Source organism: Schistocerca cancellata, chromosome 8, assembly GCF_023864275.1.
Source record: "Schistocerca cancellata isolate TAMUIC-IGC-003103 chromosome 8, iqSchCanc2.1, whole genome shotgun sequence".
NCBI classification, from domain to species: Eukaryota; Metazoa; Arthropoda; class Insecta; order Orthoptera; family Acrididae; genus Schistocerca; species Schistocerca cancellata.
Window position 1 is genome coordinate 462,501,434 of NC_064633.1, and position 18,943 is coordinate 462,520,376.

An 18,943-nucleotide genomic window follows, 5' to 3' on the forward strand; every position below is an offset into this window, starting at 1 on the left:
AGGGCTTGGTAAGAGATTTCACCTGATATCATGTAGCCCATATGACATAACTGTCATGCGTTTCCTTCTTCATGCCAATTTTCGGCCGCACTCTGTAGGGACAATGAAGATGCTACTGTAGCGTCTTCGGTGGGAAGTGTTTGATCGTCCACAATACGACACCGACTTGGTTCCTTCTGATTTTCATCTCTACTACCATGAACCACTGGCTATGAAGCCAAAGCTGTATATCAGGGTAGAGAATTGGCGGAAAGCACAGGCGGCTGCTTTCTAAGACGAGCGTGTTGGAAAGTTGGTACAACGCTACGACAAATGACTAAGTCGGAGCGGCGACTATGTAGAGAAGTAACTGGAAGGTGTAGCTAACTGTTGTGAATAAAACATTTTTGATTCTGACAGTTGTTTCCATTACGCGACCGATCGGCTCTTACTTTCCGAATAGCCCTCGTAATTAATTCCCGCCTGCAGATAGGCAACCAAATAAACAGATCTGCAAAGCGGGCTGCTGTCGCGCCTTCCGATAAAGTTCATGCCAACAAATTTCACGATCGTATTAACATTCGGCTTCTCACAAACGGTGCACATATTGAGCAGGTGTAATGTGCGTGAAACATTTGGCGTGATGCTCTATCCACTGACGTTTTCCTGTTTTCTGTATATTTTTTTAGTTTTTGTGCAGTCGTCTTTCTCATACACTGAAGGTATACGTGAATAACCTTGTACGTCACATTCCACCCCGCGTTAGAAAATGAAACAGCGAGAAATATTTTTTTTTCATATTGTTACTTCTAAGACATTAATTACAATAACTATACACTAATATCTTCCATTCCTGAAAAAAACTGTAGTGGCACGGTTGGCGCGGAATTTGAAACACGTATCGTACGTCACGACTCTTCACCTCGTTGAGAGGTGAAGGCTAGATTAAAGGCAGACTAAAAACTCCCGTGATCCGGCCGGGGTTCGATCCCAAGACGTATTGGGTTCCAGGCACACGTTTTACCATTACACCACCAGATCCGTCATTAATGTACTAAAATTTTACTTATTTGGTATCGTTAATGGTTCTGTGAGGTTGATAATTGTTACGAGCAACCAAATTATTGATGTTTCAGTTTAGAGAAGGAGTGCTACAAAACCCAAAGATCATAGATGTGTGAAAAAATTGGTAAATTCTGCCCACAGGCACAGCTAGGCCTATCCGCACCGTCCGACCGCCGTGTCATCCTCCGTCAATGGAGCAATTAGATGCGGTGTGGAGAGGCGTCCTTTTAGCGCACCGCTCTCCCGGCCGTTGTCACTTTTCGTGACGTGGAATCGCTAGTACTTGGTCAAATGGTATCGCCAGGCTGAATACATCCCAATCCAGTCTTGCCACTAAGGAAAAATCCCTGACTGCCTCGAGAATCGAACTGCGGCCTTCTACATGGCAGCCAGCCGCATTAACCACTCAGCTACGTAGGTGGAAACAGGGATGTAGAAGGTTACAATATTTCGTAGCCAAAACTCTAGGAATTCGACTAACAGAGAGCGTCTCAACAAGTTTACGAAGGCTTCCAGCAGTTACTGCAGCCCTCACGATCATTTTAGTGTTCCTATTCCGTGCTCACACTGAGGCAACAAAAGTCATAGGATAGCGATATTCAAATATAGAGATGGGTGCAGTATCGCCTTCACAAGGTATAAAAGGGCAATGCATTGGTGGCACTGTCATTTGTACTCTGTTGATACATGTGAAAAGGTTTCCTAAGTCACTAGACCGCACGACGGTAATGAACAAACTTTGAACACGTAATAATAGCTGAAGCTAGACGCATGGGACATTTCATTTCGGAAAAGGTTAGTGAAATCAGTATTCCGCTATCCCATGTGCTGTGGCGCGCCTGCAACGGAGCACCAGCTGCCGATTGTTTGCTAGCCGCAATACTCAAACACCCACGGTTTCGCTCGTACTGCGGCACGGCGAGAAAACAGCACAGAGGTCACCAGAGGGCGACTCCGGCGGCCGCACCGACACCGCAATCGTCGCATGTAACTAGAATCGGTGTGCGCATATGGGCATCACGTTCTGCTTCCGCGGCCCAGCTCTGCAGCCAGTCAAAACAAAGTAAGCCCCCAAGAAGCGAGGATTTAAGCTCTTGGTGAAGCAGCAGACATAACTGGAGCCGCAGCCACTGCAGCTGTCATCGTCCAATCCACCATTGACCGCCGCTCTTCCGACCACGCCGTCGCGCTACCACGGAGCGGACACTACCAGCTAGGCGGATCTGAAATAGGACATTATTTCGGGGATTGTAGTAAGGAAATTTAGCTTGTCGTCACTGGTACTCATAAAAGAACTTAGCATTCAAGACGAGTTGACTAGTAACGTTTTAGAACTTAACTTTTGTTTCTACTATATAGTCTAGTAAGTGACTTCATTCTTGGTTGCAGTAAGAGTAGCCTTTCATGCCATTTAAGAACTTCGGAAGAAGTGTTCCTTTATTTGGTATTAAATCTAGAAGACTCCTCAAGTACATTTAAGCTGTTTGTTCAAATAATCAGAATTGTGTGAATAAACAATTGTCAGTTCAGTCCAGCGTGTGTGTCTTGTATTGGACATAAAACGCAGTGTCAAGACTATGCCGAAAATACCAAATTTCAGTCATTACCTCTCACCACGGACAACGCAGTGGCTGACGGTCTTCACTTAACGACCGAGAGCAGCGGCGTTTGCGTAGAGTTGTCGGTGCTAGCCGACAAGCAACACTGCCTGTAATAACCGCAGAAATCAATGTGGGACGTACGACGAACGTATTAGTTACGACAGCGTGGCGGCATCTGGCGTTAATGGGCAATGGCAGCAGACGACCGACACGTGTACCTTTGCTAACGCCACGACATCGCCTGCAGGGCCTCGTCTGGGCTTGTGACCATACCCGTTGGACCATAGACGACCGGAAAACTGTGCTCTGCTCAGATGAGTTGAGGTTTCAGTGGATAAGAGCTGATGGTAGAATTCGAGCATGGTGCAGATCCCTCGAAGCCATGAACACAAGTTGTCAACAAGGCACCTTGCAAGCTGGTGGTGCCTCCTTAATGGTGTGGGGTGTGTTTGCATGGAATGGACTGCTCCTCTGGTCCAACTGGACGGATCGTCGACTGTAAATGGTTATTTTCGGCCACTTTGAGACCATGAATTTCATTTCCCAAATAACGATGGGATTTCATGGGTCACAATTTATCGTGTTTGGTTTGAAGAACATTCTGAACAATTCAAACGACTGATTTTGCCATCCACATCGCCTAACATGCATCCCATCGAACATTTATGGGACATAATCTGGAGGTCAGTTCGAGCAACAGAATCCTGCACGGTGTACAGATCCGCAATTATGGACGGCTGTTGACGCGGCATGACTCAATATTTCTGCAGGGAACTTCCAACTACTGGTGGAATCGAGTTGCTGCACTATGCCGGAAAAAAGGAGGATTTATACGATATTAAGAGGTACCACGTGACTTTTTTCGCCTCAGTGTAGTTTTCTTCTGATAAATTCGTTAGCTTCTTCGACCAACAGCATAAATTTAAAAGAAATTAAGATATATAAAAGGAACAATGATACTGGACTGATCCAACATCAAGTTGGGAAACTATAGCTACCTGAACTATATGAGTTGATGTAGGCATGTAAAAGGGACCCGAATAGCGCTGGCTACGTTTTTAGCTGTATGCCAGAAAAGATCCATGACTATACAGTGAAGGCTTTCACGACCGGATGTCTTAGTTGCCGCAAATCTTCCGGATTGTGTGTCCGTGATCTAAGAAATTTTTCGGTTCGTGTGGTTTCATCCAGTTTCACTGGACCTCTTTGGAGGTGCTGCTGGCAACATTGTGTCTTTCCAACTGTCGAGTTGGACGTCGGAGAGCGACATAAATACTATGTAAAATGGCCTTAGTCGAGTTTACACTTGACCAGTATAGAGATAATCCTTGTCAGAGATATAATGTAACTATCGATTTTTGCCTCTCAAGGATACAAACTTGTCAGTTAATTCTGCAGAGCTACTGTCCATATATTGATAATTCTCATGGCTTCTCCTTTCTGTTAAAATTGTCCGTATGCCTATATTTAAATGGTTTTTAGGGTAGCTGTTACTAATAATTTGTGATTGTAGACAGAATTTTGGTTTCAGAAAACTTCAATTCATGATTTTATGATTGAAGAGCACGCTACGCTAAAGCTGATTTCTTGTGTTTTGCCTAGTCAGCAAAGACTTTTGTGTGCTTTCAGTCTTGTAGTTCCAATGTAGGCCTTTCTACAATTACACGGAATCTTAAATACCTCACATGACGACGGAGGAGCGTGTTTTATCCGTTACACATATAAGTGCTTGTCACGTTTTCTTAGTTGTTTTAAAAACCGACCGGATGTAATGTTTCTGTAGAATCTTCCCAACCCGATCAACTACTTTTCGATGAAGAGGAAAGAAACAGAGCTCTGTATTTTATCGTTGCTTTTCGTCTAACATTAGTTGGTTGCAGACCCCTATTTACTTTCTTGCCTGAATAGCCATTTATCTCGAAACCTTGCTTCAGATGTTTCAACTCGGCGACCAGGTGTTCCAGTGCGCAAATACTCTGTCAACAAGCCTTTAATAACACATCAATTTTGTTATGGGCGATGGTTGGAGTTCTTATCCAAATATCTTTCTGAATACCTGACTCTCCGGAATACCTTATGTTTCAACCTTCAATTAATATGTGAATATTAAAACAGTGAATAAGGATATTGCTTTGTCATTTTCCATTTCCATGATAAACTGGGTTTTTAGAGTTATATCATTTAGATAAGAAAACAATTCTTTTTTACCATGTGAAATTTGTAGAAGAGCATTCACTTCAGTCAAGAAATCACGAACTGAAGTTACTGAAACCAGAATTTAATCTACAATGACAATGTACTATCCACGGCTATAAAGAGAATCCACCGAAACCAGGGTATAAGCATGGGGATAATTTTAGCAGAAAAGTAGAAGCTTAGTGATATATAGACATTGGCTCTGCAGACACGATAATTAAGTTTTTATCCTTCACAAGCACCAGTCGATGGTTAAGTTTTATCTCTGACACGTATAAACTCGACCACACTCATTTTACACAGTGTTTATGTAGGTTTCCGACGTGCGACTTGTCAGCCAGCAAGACTGAATGAATCGTCGGGAACCGAAAAGTTTCTTGGACAACCACCATACAACCCGGAAGATTCACCAGCAACTAATTACCATGATTACCCTTTCAGACTGTTAGTGAAGTTCAGGGTTCTATCCATCAGTTTTCGTTTTGTCGACACATTCACATTTACTGACTGTAGCTGGTTTCCTTGAGAAAATCTCGAGAAACTTCATTAGTAGTTTCACCCATTTCCTTTTCGGTGACACTATTAATGAAATCTCACAATCGCATATGAATTTGAACCAGTGAATCGTAACGTACTTTCGTTTTCTTCCATAAGAGAAATCAGTTTGAAAGCATGCTACTACAGAAGCATGTACAAGGCACATCACAGATTGAATAGAGCTATAGCTAAAATAATATTTAACATTTCGACAGTGATATTAAGCAGTTTGAGCCTCTGCTTTGTGGGTGAAATACTATCAAACATGCATTGTTTCTCGAAATTGTAGAGGTCTGCTAGTATCCCAAAGTCTTTTATGTACTTATAAGCTATCTTATCATGCAGAGTGTGTTCATACGGTAATACAAGTTAATTTATTATGAATCTGCTGTACGTCGCATAGTGTTCGGACCACTCGCGCTAGATGCGGTAAGAGGGCGGCACGGGGGTACGGCTGCCTTCACAACATAACCAGGCCTAGTCTTCTACGAGCGGTGGTAACGTCTGGATCGTTCATTTCATGAGACTCCTCTCAAAGATCATGTTACGGCCTGTGATTGAGCAAACTATCGAACAGCAGTAGGTGATCAACTTCTAAGTCATACTTGGTAAAATTTATACCGATACCAACAACTGATCACCAAGCCTCAAAGTAACGCTACAGGGCCGAATGGTACACTCCGGCGTTTTCTAAACGAAAGAAGGCAAGAATGAGCAATTCAAAAGTGAAACCAGTCTGGTTGCCTTTTTTCACGCAAAGGGTATGGTTTACACGGAGTCTGCAGCTCAAGTACAGACCGTAAACGCTCCTTAGTTTCTGAATGGTCTGGAAAGATTGAGAAAGTGGGTTTTTCGCAAGAAAATGAGATCGTCACTGCCTGGGCCATCCATTATGGCGATGTTCCTATCTATAGTGCTCTTTGCGTCCTTCAGTTCATATCAAAGAATGATTTGGCAATATTGCCCCATCTTCCCGACTTTCCTGGGGAAGACGAAGTCTCGAAACAGTATTTCAAAGTCTTACAGAACAACGTCTGCACAACAATACAATGGCCAAGACACCCGATGTAAAGTGCTCAAATAATGTTTCGCACCACATTCATGATTTACACACACTGTGTTTTTGTGGTGGAAACCTTTTTTTCAATAATTTTTTTTACAAAAAGAAATCGTTATGCACAGTCACTTATCTATGTTTAGAGCAGTTTAGCGAGCGCACTGTCTCTCTAGTCGCGAATGGGACAATGCGGCTTGTGTATCCGTTCAGTCTGTCAACATGACTCGAGAAGTGTATTGAATCATATTATTTTTCTTTCTTTTCTTTTCTTGTATATAAGCTATATGTAAACTGAATGAGCTATAAACCAAAGACACAACCAAAAGTAAATTAACGAGTCGTTTTGTGGCAAGGATAATGTTTTGATACATCGTTAGATATCTGTATGAAACAAAGTAAGAAATACGCTCTTCAATTTCTTAATTCATGTATCTTCACCCTTTTGTTTCGGGAAGTGGTAGCGGACGGACGTATGCTCCGATCCGTTGTACCAGCATTGTTAAAAATGTGATTTTAACCGTGTCTTCCAGAACTTCCTCAACGGAACCACTATATGAAAGTCAACGAGGAAAAGTCTTTTGTGGGAACCGTAAACAGCTCACAATACCATGAAAATAATTTCTCCTTCCACTGGGAATATCCTCTCACCTGGTGAGAAGTACAGCAATATCATGATGGTTGGGATGCGATATGTCCTTTGGGTTGACGCCAACTTGCCACTTGCAGAAGCTTGCCAGCGTCTTCTCAGCATCCGGCGAAATCTCAAGATCCATCTACGGTGAATGTTTGACAGTCCGCTAAAACGTGTCTTTTGTGGCTAAACTGCAACGATGCACAACATATTTAAACAGAGCTAGTAACTCTACAGGCTGACACTAAGCTCTTGGGTCAAGACGAGATAAGTCGTAGACTGAGTACTTTCACATATGAAACAAAACATTAGAGGCATATGGTTCTAATGTAACATAGTTGATAGTGGAACGAAAGGTAGTAAGAATTTTATATTATTCGTGATGATGCATCTTCTATATTTTTCGCAAAAGTCATTGTAGATTCTGTGTTATTCAAAGGGTGTTTGATGTTTCTCCCAGACAGACAAATTCATACACTTATTAGTTTCTCTAACATGTTCGCAATGACTGAGATGTGCTTGACGTAGTAGTTTTTGAACTTTAGATACCTATCTCAGTGTACTCAGTCTGGAGTCAACTGTCTCGTTTTGACCAACAGGTTAGAGACTGTACGATGTGTGTGGTGAGAAGTTTACCAGTACTGAAAACTGAACAGTTTTTCATATAAGATTAATGCTTGCTAATTAGAACAGCGTTGAAGCAACAAGATGTTCCGATAATAATATGAAGGTTATCCGGAAAGCAAAAATATAAGTCCAATTAAAATTGAATGTCTTTTACATTTCACTGATGTCGCTACTGTTTAATGCTCTGTTCTTTACAACAAGAGCCAATTCACAACGTTTCAGATGTGATGATACTTAGCTTAAAATCTGAGCTCAAAGTGGCTGTATCGATTCTGGATTCCACAAACTGTGAAGGTTTTGTGAATAGTTTCTTGGATGAGGGTGTTAAATTCATCGGCACGAGGCGGTGCCAATGATATGAATGGACAAAATTTGGAAAAGTGTATCGTTAATTTGGTGGGGAAATGGTTGTAGAGTGATAAGTTTATTGAAAATTTCTACAGACGCTTGGTGCCGGTCTCTCTGAACATAACGTATGGACAATTATCGTGGCTTGTGAAGAAAATAGAGGCAATTTTCAGGACTGTGTTGTCTTGAGTGATGATTAAGAGAGAGAAAGAACAAACGAAACACATCAGTCATATATCAATTGAAGCAGCTCGTACCCTCTCATTATGTATGAGCATTGACGCTACTTACAAGGAAAAACAAATAAAACTTTGTTCTATACATAATCATGGAACATACACTGTGCTGCATATGATGACTTTTCTGGTGTTCTGCGACTCAAACTTAGAACTCAACGGAATTTCCGCAGCGACCAGTTGCGTAAGACCCAGCTGTTCTTTCATGAGGTCCAGAAGACAGTAGACAAGGCAACACAGGTTGGTGCTGAGTTTCGTCACTTTCAGAACGCCTTCACTACAGCTTCATGCCACCTCCTAGTAAAGAAAATAATTAGGGAGTTCAGAAAGTAAATTACCATGTCGTCCCAAGCTAAGATCGCTGCTCAATTACAGTGGTGCATTGTCAGAAGAGAGTATATGATCTAGGTTTCTTGCAGACACAGTTCAGCTGCGATAGGGATGACAGTGAATCAGTGTGTGCGAGTCAAATGGCACGAAAACTGGGAAATGAAAGCTGAAGTTCGAGGAACACTGCGATTCTTGTGGGCAAAACGTCTAAATTGCATACAGATTCACTGTGTGTTTCTGGTGGTATAAGGACCAAGTGCACTATCGCGACCAGCCGTAGTGGAATGGTGCCAACTATGTGGCGAAGGCAGCTGATCGGGAAGGAAAACTGTCGAAATCAATTGCAGACGACAATGCGAGGGCAATCGAAGAGCTTATTCGCAGCGGTCGCACATTTTCCGACGATGGGGACGTACACACAGCAGTTCCCGAAAGGTTCCGTTACCAAAGAGCGGATTTCTGTCGTCCGGGACTCGAATAACTGGTAGAATTTTCCGACTGTTGTTTACAGAGACTTGCTGCCTATGTTGAAAAATAGTGACATTTATCTGTACCACTTTGAAGTGCAATGCAGCACCGAATTAAAGTTACTTGGCCCGGTATGATAATGTGTAATTTACTTTTTAAGTTGACTCGCACATGCATATGAAATATCATAATAGAGATGCTATATGACTGAAGGGTTCCTAGTAGGTGAAACTCTGTATGACGTTGTCATAGGAGAGGTAGCGTATGGTAAATCTCAAAGTAGAGTGAAAGGAGCGTTGATGTTCACTGTATGTATAAATTAGCTGCAAGATAAACACCAGCAGCTGATACTCTCTATTATATGTACAGGCCGAAAGAAATTCACAAGATACAGAATATAAAAACGTATTTACATACGAAATAATACACCTTTTTAACTAAAAGCTACTGGGAATAAACTCGTTGATGGAAAGTGCGGGCAGAGGACGTTATATGGCTGATTCCTGACTGGTGAAGATCTTTCCCCTTCCCCTGTGAGTATTTAACAATTGACAGAACTTCTCAAAATTTAGTCAACATCTTCTAGGTAAATAAAATGAATGAAATATCAAGAAGGGCACCTGGCAACGCTGTTGAAAGATTAATGTTTAAAAAATTTTCAGCACAAAGTATAAGACTGGAAACTTCACGTCATGAGAACATAGCTGTTCCGAAGTAAGAAATATCAGAGAGTGATCATGCAGTGTGACATAACGTAACTGGAAATTTTCTTGAGACAAGGTCACAGACAAGCTGTCAAGATCAGTGAACACTACTCAAATGAAGAATCTTTCAACGAAAATAAGAGAGGTGCAGACCAGCGCGGCATTAACTCTAGCAGAGTACATGTCAAGGGAAAACTTGTAACGCCAGAACTAAGCTCATAGCGATTATAGAGAGGCTTTACAAAACTGGCGATCCTGCCAGAGGACTGTTGTCTAAAGGAGATAGAGCTACAAAGGGCTAGATCAGCCGGCATCACAACTGCTCTACCAGCTACAGTGGTAGTCGTTACAAAACGGCCGTTACGTAACGCGAAGAACCTTACCTGAAAAAATCCAAGATACCGAGTCTAAAACGAGTCACGAAACAGACTATTTTGCTTTAAATATAAATCCCGTTTAATGTCAGCAACGCTAAAATGAGAGATTCTGTCTCAGTCATAAGGGCATCGCCAATCTTTCCGAACCCTTACCATCGTCGAGTGGGTGTGGGTGTAGCGTTGGTAGGGCGGGGAGAAGAGCGGGTGGAGGATGATCTGGGACACAATATGCCCTCCGCCACACATCATACAGTGACTTGCGAAGTACAGTTGTATTTTTAGATCCACGTGTAAGGATTTAATATTGTATTTTCCGAAATTTTTATTTCTGCTTTCCAAGTAACGTATCTATTATTCCGAGCGGCCAGCAGATACACAGCTAGTATCAGAAATACCACCTACGTACTTACAGACTTCTGTTTGTCGGAATAACCTCACCTCCTCCTCTTCCTTCTCTAAGTAGATGATGCGCACAACTACGACGTTGAGCAGGTTGCCTACGCTGCCGTCGTGGTAGAAGTCTGCCACCTGCAAGCCAGACCCCAAGTTGGGTAACGTTGTCCTGGCGCCAGTGCCACTCTAAAATACATTGCTGGCCATTAAAATTGCTACACAATAGAGCCGTCATCCTACAAACGTTAAACTGGCTTGAAGAATACTACTTACTTGGATATATAAACGACTTAGAACCCGCTGCTACGCTCGAGTTTGCGTAGTAATTACAACAAAAATAATTTTATAAATATATATTAGGTATACTGAAAAATTAATGTATTAGAGAGTCGTTTCTTTTTCTATGCAATTCTGACTCTTTTACGAATGTACTCCTGACCAAAAGTGAATCTGGTAGCTGGAAGCCAAGGCTTTAGTTAATCATGCCTTTTGCGCTATTGTATATTTCCATAGAAACTTTCATACACTAAGACATGTTTCTTCAGATCAAATCGAGAAGTGAAACAACAATTTACATAGCTTTAGCTTTAAAGATTTTTTAATACAACGGAAAATTTCCATAAAAATTTTCATTCCCCATTTTAGCCCCTTATGGGTTGAATTTCCAAAACTAGTGAACCATGTATTTTTTTCATTTCCAGCCGAGAAGCCAAACACCAGTTTTCGAATATTCAACTTCAAAAATGCTTTCACAATGAATACATTCCTTTAGGGGCTGAATTTCCAAAATCAGTGAAATGCATTTTTTTTTCTAACACAGATGTCAAATACAAATTGTCATAGATTTAGCTACAAATATGCTTGCATAATGACGTATTTCCATAAAAAGTTTCTTCCTCTATTTCACCCCATAGCAGTCGAATGTCCAAAAACAGTGAAACAGGTTTTTTTTATAACCGAGACGCCAAATTCAATTTTTCATAGGTTTAGCTTTTATTGAAATACTTTCATAAAACATTTCATCCCCTATTTCACCTTGTCCAAAAGAACTGAAACATATTTTTTAATTTATAACCGAGAAGTTAAATACCATATTTCATAGACCTAGCTTTAAAAATACTTTCGCAATTCTTTAATAATGATTTACTTGAAAAAAAAAGTTTCACTATTTCACCCCAATACGGGTTAAAATGCTGAAACACATGTTCTTTTATTTCTGACAGAGAACCCAAACACCACTTTTCGTACGTCTATCTTCAAAACTGCCTTAATAGCGACGTATTTTCAAAAAAATTTCATCCTTTATTTCACCACTTCAGCCGTGGAATTTCGAAAAATATCTTCTTAAGCGTCGGCTATAGTATAAGATCAATAACCTTTCAAAATTTGAAGTTTCTGTTCTTAGCGGTTTGGGTTGGACGATGATGAGTCAGCCAGTTAGTCAGGACGGTGGCTTTGATATGTATACTACCTCAGTGTCTGCTGTATGGGTACAGATTTTTTTGTTTTTCTTTAATTGAATTTTTAGTTTTTTCACAAACTGCAACATCTTCTAAGCTCTGCACGCCAATTAAGACCATAGAAGCACCATTTTTCCCGAATCTACTTCTTATCAAAAAGCGATTCTTATCACTGTAGCCTAAGGCTTTTGTTAATCATATGTTCTGCGTTCTTGTAGTGATGTCTCCAGACAAACTTTCATCCTCTAATACATTTATTTAGAGGTCACTTACAAATTTTCATGCATGTAGCATTAATATAACGCGATATTTTCAAAAAAAATTTTCGCCCTCTATTTCACCCTCTGTGGGGTTGAATTTCCAAAAAGAACTCTCAAAAACGTATTTTTTCCCAACCAAGGAGCCAAATACAAATTGTCTTAGATTTAGATTCAAAAATTCTTTCACAGTGAAACATTTTCATAATAATGTCCATCCCCCATTTCACCCCCTTGGGGACTGGCTTTCTAAAAACACTGATACACATAATATTTTATTTCTAACCGAAAAGTTAAATACAAATTTTCATAAATTTAGCTTCGAAAATGCTTTCATAACGAAATATTTCCTTAAAAACTTTCATGTCCTATTTCCAAAAACACTGAAACACGTATTTTTTTCATTTCTGACGAAAAAGTCAAATACCTTTCTTCATAGATGTAGGTTTGAAAATGGTTTATTAGTTCATTAATAATGATTCGTTCTTTTTTTAAAAATCAGCAACTATTTTACTCCCATAAGGGTTAAATTTCTAAAAAGGTTAAACACGTATTTCTTTATTTCTGACCGAAAAACCACATACAGCACCAATTTTCGTAGCTCTCGCTTCAAAATTGTATTAATAGCAACATGTTTTCAAAAACCCTTTTACCCCCTTAGAGATGGAATTTCGAGAAATCCCATCCTAAACGACGTCTACAGTGACACCCTCCGCAAATTTGAAGTTTCCACCAATAGTGGTTTGTGCTGGGTGACGATGAGTCAGCGAGTGATTCAGTCAATCGGGACACTGACTTTTATATACAGAGACAGATTAGCAATCCAGCGCAACCGCACAAAGAAGATTGTAGTGAAGTCAACAGGGTTCTGTAAATACGGACGCTTTGATATCTAAACGATTTTCATTTCAGCGCTCGGAATAAGACAGATTAGATTGGTGTCACCTACAGTCTGCACAAGGGGAAAAATTGCAGATGAAGTTTCTCGTTCAGAAATCGTAGCTGAAGATCGTTTGTCAAATATTCGTAGAACATTTCGGAATTCTGCAGCGGTAGAAATTTAGTTAATCGAGACTGCAGTTCATCGTTATGTGACAGTGCTGCTCGCGTTGGTTGAGGCCCACGACTGTCAGGAGCATATAGACTCGTTGGGTTCAGGAGGTCCATACTCAAGGCTATGCAGGGTGTCAAAGGCAGCACCACATGACTAGCACTAGAGAGAACATTCTTCACTCAGTCTTGGACGATTGTACATATACGTCACGTGGGTTAAATCAAACAGTGGGTTCGTTTGTAGAAAAAGCAGCATCCACCGCGAATAGTGTGTCGATGTTTGGAGCACCATGGACTGTCACGGTATCAATGAGAGCCGAGCCGACAGTGGTGATCGCAATGGACGTATTCTTGCGCGGAGGCCCAGAGGAGAACAAACGTTGCCTAACTGTAATCGTCATAGGGCCCAACACAGTATGGGGTGAGACTGAGTAAACGACACAATCACCTCCGGTTCGTACAGCCGATAATTTGGAGAGAAGGCGTTAAAATTCTCTCATTTTAACGACAGTGGCTGTGCCCTATTTTCGAAGTCTCTGTGACGTCATCTTTCAAACTGATAACGTAATATTTCATGTTGTCCGTGCTGCCCTGGCCTAACTCACTACAGAAGTTGTTAGGCTGTTTCCCTCTCCAGTACGTTTTACGGATCTCTCACCAATTAATAACATCTGGTCATGAGCTATCGAGTCACTGGTACGCCACAACTCGCCAGCTCGTGGGTACTGATAAACTCTGGCACAGGACGAGGTAGTACGGAATGACGTTCCCGTATCTGTCATCCCACCACGGTTCGAATTGATGTCCAGCCAGATTAGAGACATTATTGATGCAAGACGTTACAGCTATGTGTACTAATTTTCGCATTCTGTATACCCTTAAATCACCTACAACTTTAATCGTGTATTCCTAGTGTAAGGTGCGATCAAAAAGTTCCCGTTCGAAGCTCGTACAATCCAGAATCGGTATGTCAGTCAAGTAAAATCACCGTGAGCACTGAGGCAATCACCCCACCGAAGCACTGGATTGAAGATACCTGTTTAATAAAACACCGTGTACTGCTGCGTGAAGAAGTCTGTAACTGTCTGCTGCACATCCTCGTCCGCCAGGAATCGTCGACCCTTCCAGGCCCTTTTTTGGGGGACCGAAAAAGTGATAATCGCATGGAGAGAGATCAGGACTATATGGCGGGCGCTCGCGTGTCTCCCACTTCAGCTGGCTTAATTTCGGCGTTACATTTGCGTTTTGGGGACGTCCGTCATCATCAAGGAGTAGCATCCAGAACTTGGCGCACCATTTCACAACGGAGGTTTCCGACAAACGTGCTGCCCCATACACATTCTTCATTCCCCGACAGATGCCTCCCAGTGTTTGTCCTTCTGCAACCAGGAAAACAATAACAGCACGTTGGTTCTGTTTGTACGCGTTTGGTAATAACGACGCTATATTTCACGTCTCCGCAATGCACATCGTAAGGATACAAATGCCACACCGATACCTTGTCTACATGTCGATTCTTATATACCCGCATCGGATTCGTACTCCGATTAAGTTGCAGCAACGCCCTCAAACGGAAACTTTTAGATTGTCCCTTATAATATACTGTATTCACACTTCAACTAAAATTTCGTTATTTGGTACCTTGGAGTGGCAATTTTAATGGCTAGCTGTGTAGTAGTTAAAAAAACACTGCTAGCTGATATTTATTAATACTTTGGAACGTTTCAGAAAGACACATTTTGACCTTTTCCTAAGTAAGTACAATAATATCAGCGCGAAGAAAGAAATCTTCGAGTTTCGCATTCTCTTAGCGTTTTCAGTATTATTCCAAGGAAAACCGTTATTATGACTTTCATTTTTTTTATTATGTTAGATGTATCCGTTAGTGTTCTAGCTTTCTTTCGAGATCATGTTCATAAGAATACAAATATTTCTTCATAATGCTAAGCGCAGTCCTTTTTTTACTGAAATATCCCTTGATGAGAGTTCAGTGAAGAAGTTAATGCAGTTCTGTCCAGTGAGATAACAGCCATAAAGGATGATAGACCAAACTGTGTGAGATAATAGTGCGGGTAAAATGTCGGAGTCATAACTGTATGCACGAGGAACTGACTAGAAATGGAGCACTAAACTGTACTGAACGAGAATTAAGGGAGGAACTGGGTTTCGCCTAGTAGAATAAATCATCCGCAATTTTACCTGAAACGGTAATAAGACTACCACACAGATTCATTGCCTTCCCGGTGATAGTTAGCTTTCTCTACTCTCACCTAGGAACAGTTAGAAAGGTGTAATGCTGATTTTTAGAACAATACATAGATTGTGATTTCAAATTATGTCATTTGTCAACCTGAATATTTCGTTAATGGACCGCAGGCAAGAAAATAAAAGTCACATCTTGACCGATTGTCTCATGGACACAGTCCCTTACAAGCCGAACATTTTACGAAATTCACTGACAGATGTTTCCGTCGACGGAACAAGAGTGTGTGTGTGTGTGTGTGTGTGTGTGTGTGTGTGCGCAAATGGTACATTGATGTATTCTTATTTGTATAAATATTGCTAAAAAAATTTACTCACTCGGCTGGAGGGTTAAAATAGGGGCACTCATGGAGCTTTAGTTATTGTATACGAGGAATAGTAATAAAGTTTTAATTATCACGTCAAAGAAATAAAGTTTCGTAATTATTTTTTGCTTGTTTGTTTGAAGCTACGTCTCCTGGTAAACCGGAAAATTCCAAAGGCATAATAGCCCGTCCATAAGTGTATATGAGTGGTTATCTGCTTACAGCAACTGAAGGAGAAAAATGCTGCAACGTTCGATACTAAGAGGGTGGAAGTGGTCGACAACAACGCATCATTACATGAGACAATAATTAGATGGCATCCAATGTGGTTAAACGAGTCTAAATAACTGTAAATGGAAATTCGTGGTAAGTTCTATGCGACCAAACTGCTGAGGTCATCCCTTCCTAGGCTAACACAGTACTTAATCTAACTTACGCTAAGGTCAACAAACACCCACGCCCAAGGGAGGACTCGAACCTCCGATGTAAATAACAGTTACGCAACAAATTAGTGGGGAACGGGAGAGTAAAATTTCTAAGTTAGAACAGCCGTCGTCACTCAGTCACGGGGAAGTATCAACAGGCGCCAACCGGGAAGCATAAACACTTCAACACCGTTACTCGGTCTGGAAGACGGCAACCTCGACAGCCTTGAGCGAGACTGCGAGAGAGCTCAACAGAAAAGCGTTAGAAAAGTGCAGACCGTACTACCTTCGTAACGTTATGTAAGAGGCACTAGGTACGATGCAACATCGTCTAGCAGGGGTTTGAATAAACGGCAAAAAAACTGCAACAAATTAGTTAACCAAATGTAACGGAACTGAAGACCGCTTACGATGTGCGAGGAACAGAACCGACTCGGTCATTACGAATGACGTCTTGGAGCAGAGTCTCTCCTCGACAACATAAATACTTCATTCCAAATAGCTTAGAGCACTCGATCAGTAGGATAGATGGCGTTCATGTCATTCAGACTCGATTCTCTGGTCGTGGTATTGTGACATCTTGTGTGTGAGACTGCGCTGGTGTTGGTCTTACAATTATTGTCTTATTAGAAGATCAGCGGTCCGTGGACAGGGCTGAAACAGCAATCAGTACTGATGGGCTGTCCAAGAGTCTAGCAACACGGGTTAGATCCAGGACAGAAGCTTCCCTAAAACCTCAGCGCCGCACGGGTCTGACGACCTACCGTATCGGTGGGCCAGGTTCAGCATTCGGCACAACACGGCATCCGACATCGCGGTCCACCTGATGGTACAACGCGGGTAGTGATCATCTCCAAGCAGAGCTACCGATAGAGCGTGCCTACGATGCCAGCGGCCGGTAAACTATCGAGTCAGAATGTCATCGACTTCTACACAGAGCTAATGCAACATCCTCGGCAGCCTGGAGTCTGCTGTTGGATTTATTGAATTCCTCTCGGGATTGCGTAGCCACTAGCCGTCACAGAAGACACGGTAACGATCTGTATTCTGAGCAATAAATAGAATAATCTTCAATACGGTTATATTGTGTTTGACGGCGCCAGCCAGGTCCTCGATCTGCGCCCTGACAAAACAGTAGGAGTTTCCAGCTACACAGTAGGCGAGCTCTTCATAATGACAAAAAATGGTTCAAATGGCTCTGAGCATTATGGGACTTAACATCTATGGTCATCAGTACCCTAGAACTTAGAGATACTTAAACCTAACTAACCTAAGGACATCACACACATCCATGCCCGAGGCAGGATTCGAACCTGCGACCGTAGCAGTCGCGCGGCTCCGGACTGAGCGCCTAGAACCGCTAGACCACCGCGGCCGGCTTCATAATGACAAAGAAAGTCACAACCCATCTCTGAAGAACTAGTAATCGCGAGAGAAGTGGAAGATCTGGGGCTCCAAGACCGACGTATCAAAATCAAAAAAGTGAAAATCAGTCGTGGATCAATTTTCATCATTCAACACGACATACTGGACGTGGCAACGGTTCCAACCGCTGGATTCCGCGACTGTTTATACATATTCAGATAGGAACCTAGGCAGTGATTGAAATGTTGCAGCTGTGGCAGGCCAGCTCATGTGGTTTCTCTAGCTAGCTACTCATCACTACTGGGTTATCACCTAGACAAAGGAACGAAGCAAGCAGTGACAACACATGTGTTCACCAAAAACAGCGAAAAGTAAACCATCATCGGGCAAAGTGATCCTGTTTTTTAGGGGCTGACAAATTATATTGCCCAATTGCACTAATGTGACCACGTGTCAGAATCCTCAATAATCACATTTTGCAGCGCGGACCGCAGCGAGATGAGCAAGAAGAGAACCACGGAGGTTCTGGAAGGTACCGATAAAGATTCGGAACCATGCCGACATGAGTGCCGCGATCAGTTGCGCAAAATTCCTCGATTAAGGATCCATGGCACGAGCAGCCGGAACAAGATGGTCTCAGATTCTCGATTGGGTTTTAATCTGGGGAGTTTGGTGGCCAGGTAAGTACGATAAACTCGTCCTGGTGCTCTTCGAACAACGCTCGTACACCGCGAGCTGTGCGACACGTTTAATTGAGTTGACGGTAGAGACCATCGCGCCGAGGGAAAACAAACTGCTGGAGGGGTAGACATGGTCCCCAAGGGAAGATGCGTTCTTGTTTTGATCCATTGTACCTTCCAGAATGACAAGATCACCAAGGGAATATCATAGAAACATCCCTCAGACTTTAGCGTTCCCTCCTCCGGCTTGTATCCTTCTAACGATCGTTGCAGGGTGTTTGTTTCAAGACGTATCACGCCGGTGGAGCATAAAACGTGACTGATCTGAAAAGGTCACCTGTTTCCACTCATTCGCCTTCCAGTTGCGGTATTGGAGTGTAAATTCCAGCCTTAATCACCTATGAACAGCAGTCAGCATGGGTGCACAAAACAAGCCCTTGCTGCACACGTTTGCTGAACGGGCGTTGAGGACACACTTTCGGTAGCCCCTTGGTTCATCTGGGCGGTCAGTTGCTCAACACTTGTCGGTGCACATCTCCGCAGCCGTTGTTTATCCCTGTTATCTCTGTGGTTCGTGGTCCACCGCA

At 42.1% G+C, this 18,943-nt stretch overlaps 1 protein-coding gene across 1 annotated transcript in view; it reads right to left on the reverse strand.

Moving 5' to 3' along the window:
• Positions 1-18,943, reverse strand: part of LOC126095631 (A disintegrin and metalloproteinase with thrombospondin motifs 7-like) — a gene marked incomplete at its 5' end in the record, with an annotated part of 619,647 nt that overhangs the window by 416,116 nt on the left and 184,588 nt on the right. The window contains 2 exons of the mRNA XM_049910395.1: positions 7,084-7,208; positions 10,595-10,684. Coding sequence (XP_049766352.1) covers positions 7,084-7,208; positions 10,595-10,684 — 215 coding nt within the window. The remainder of the gene's footprint in view (positions 1-7,083; positions 7,209-10,594; positions 10,685-18,943) is intronic.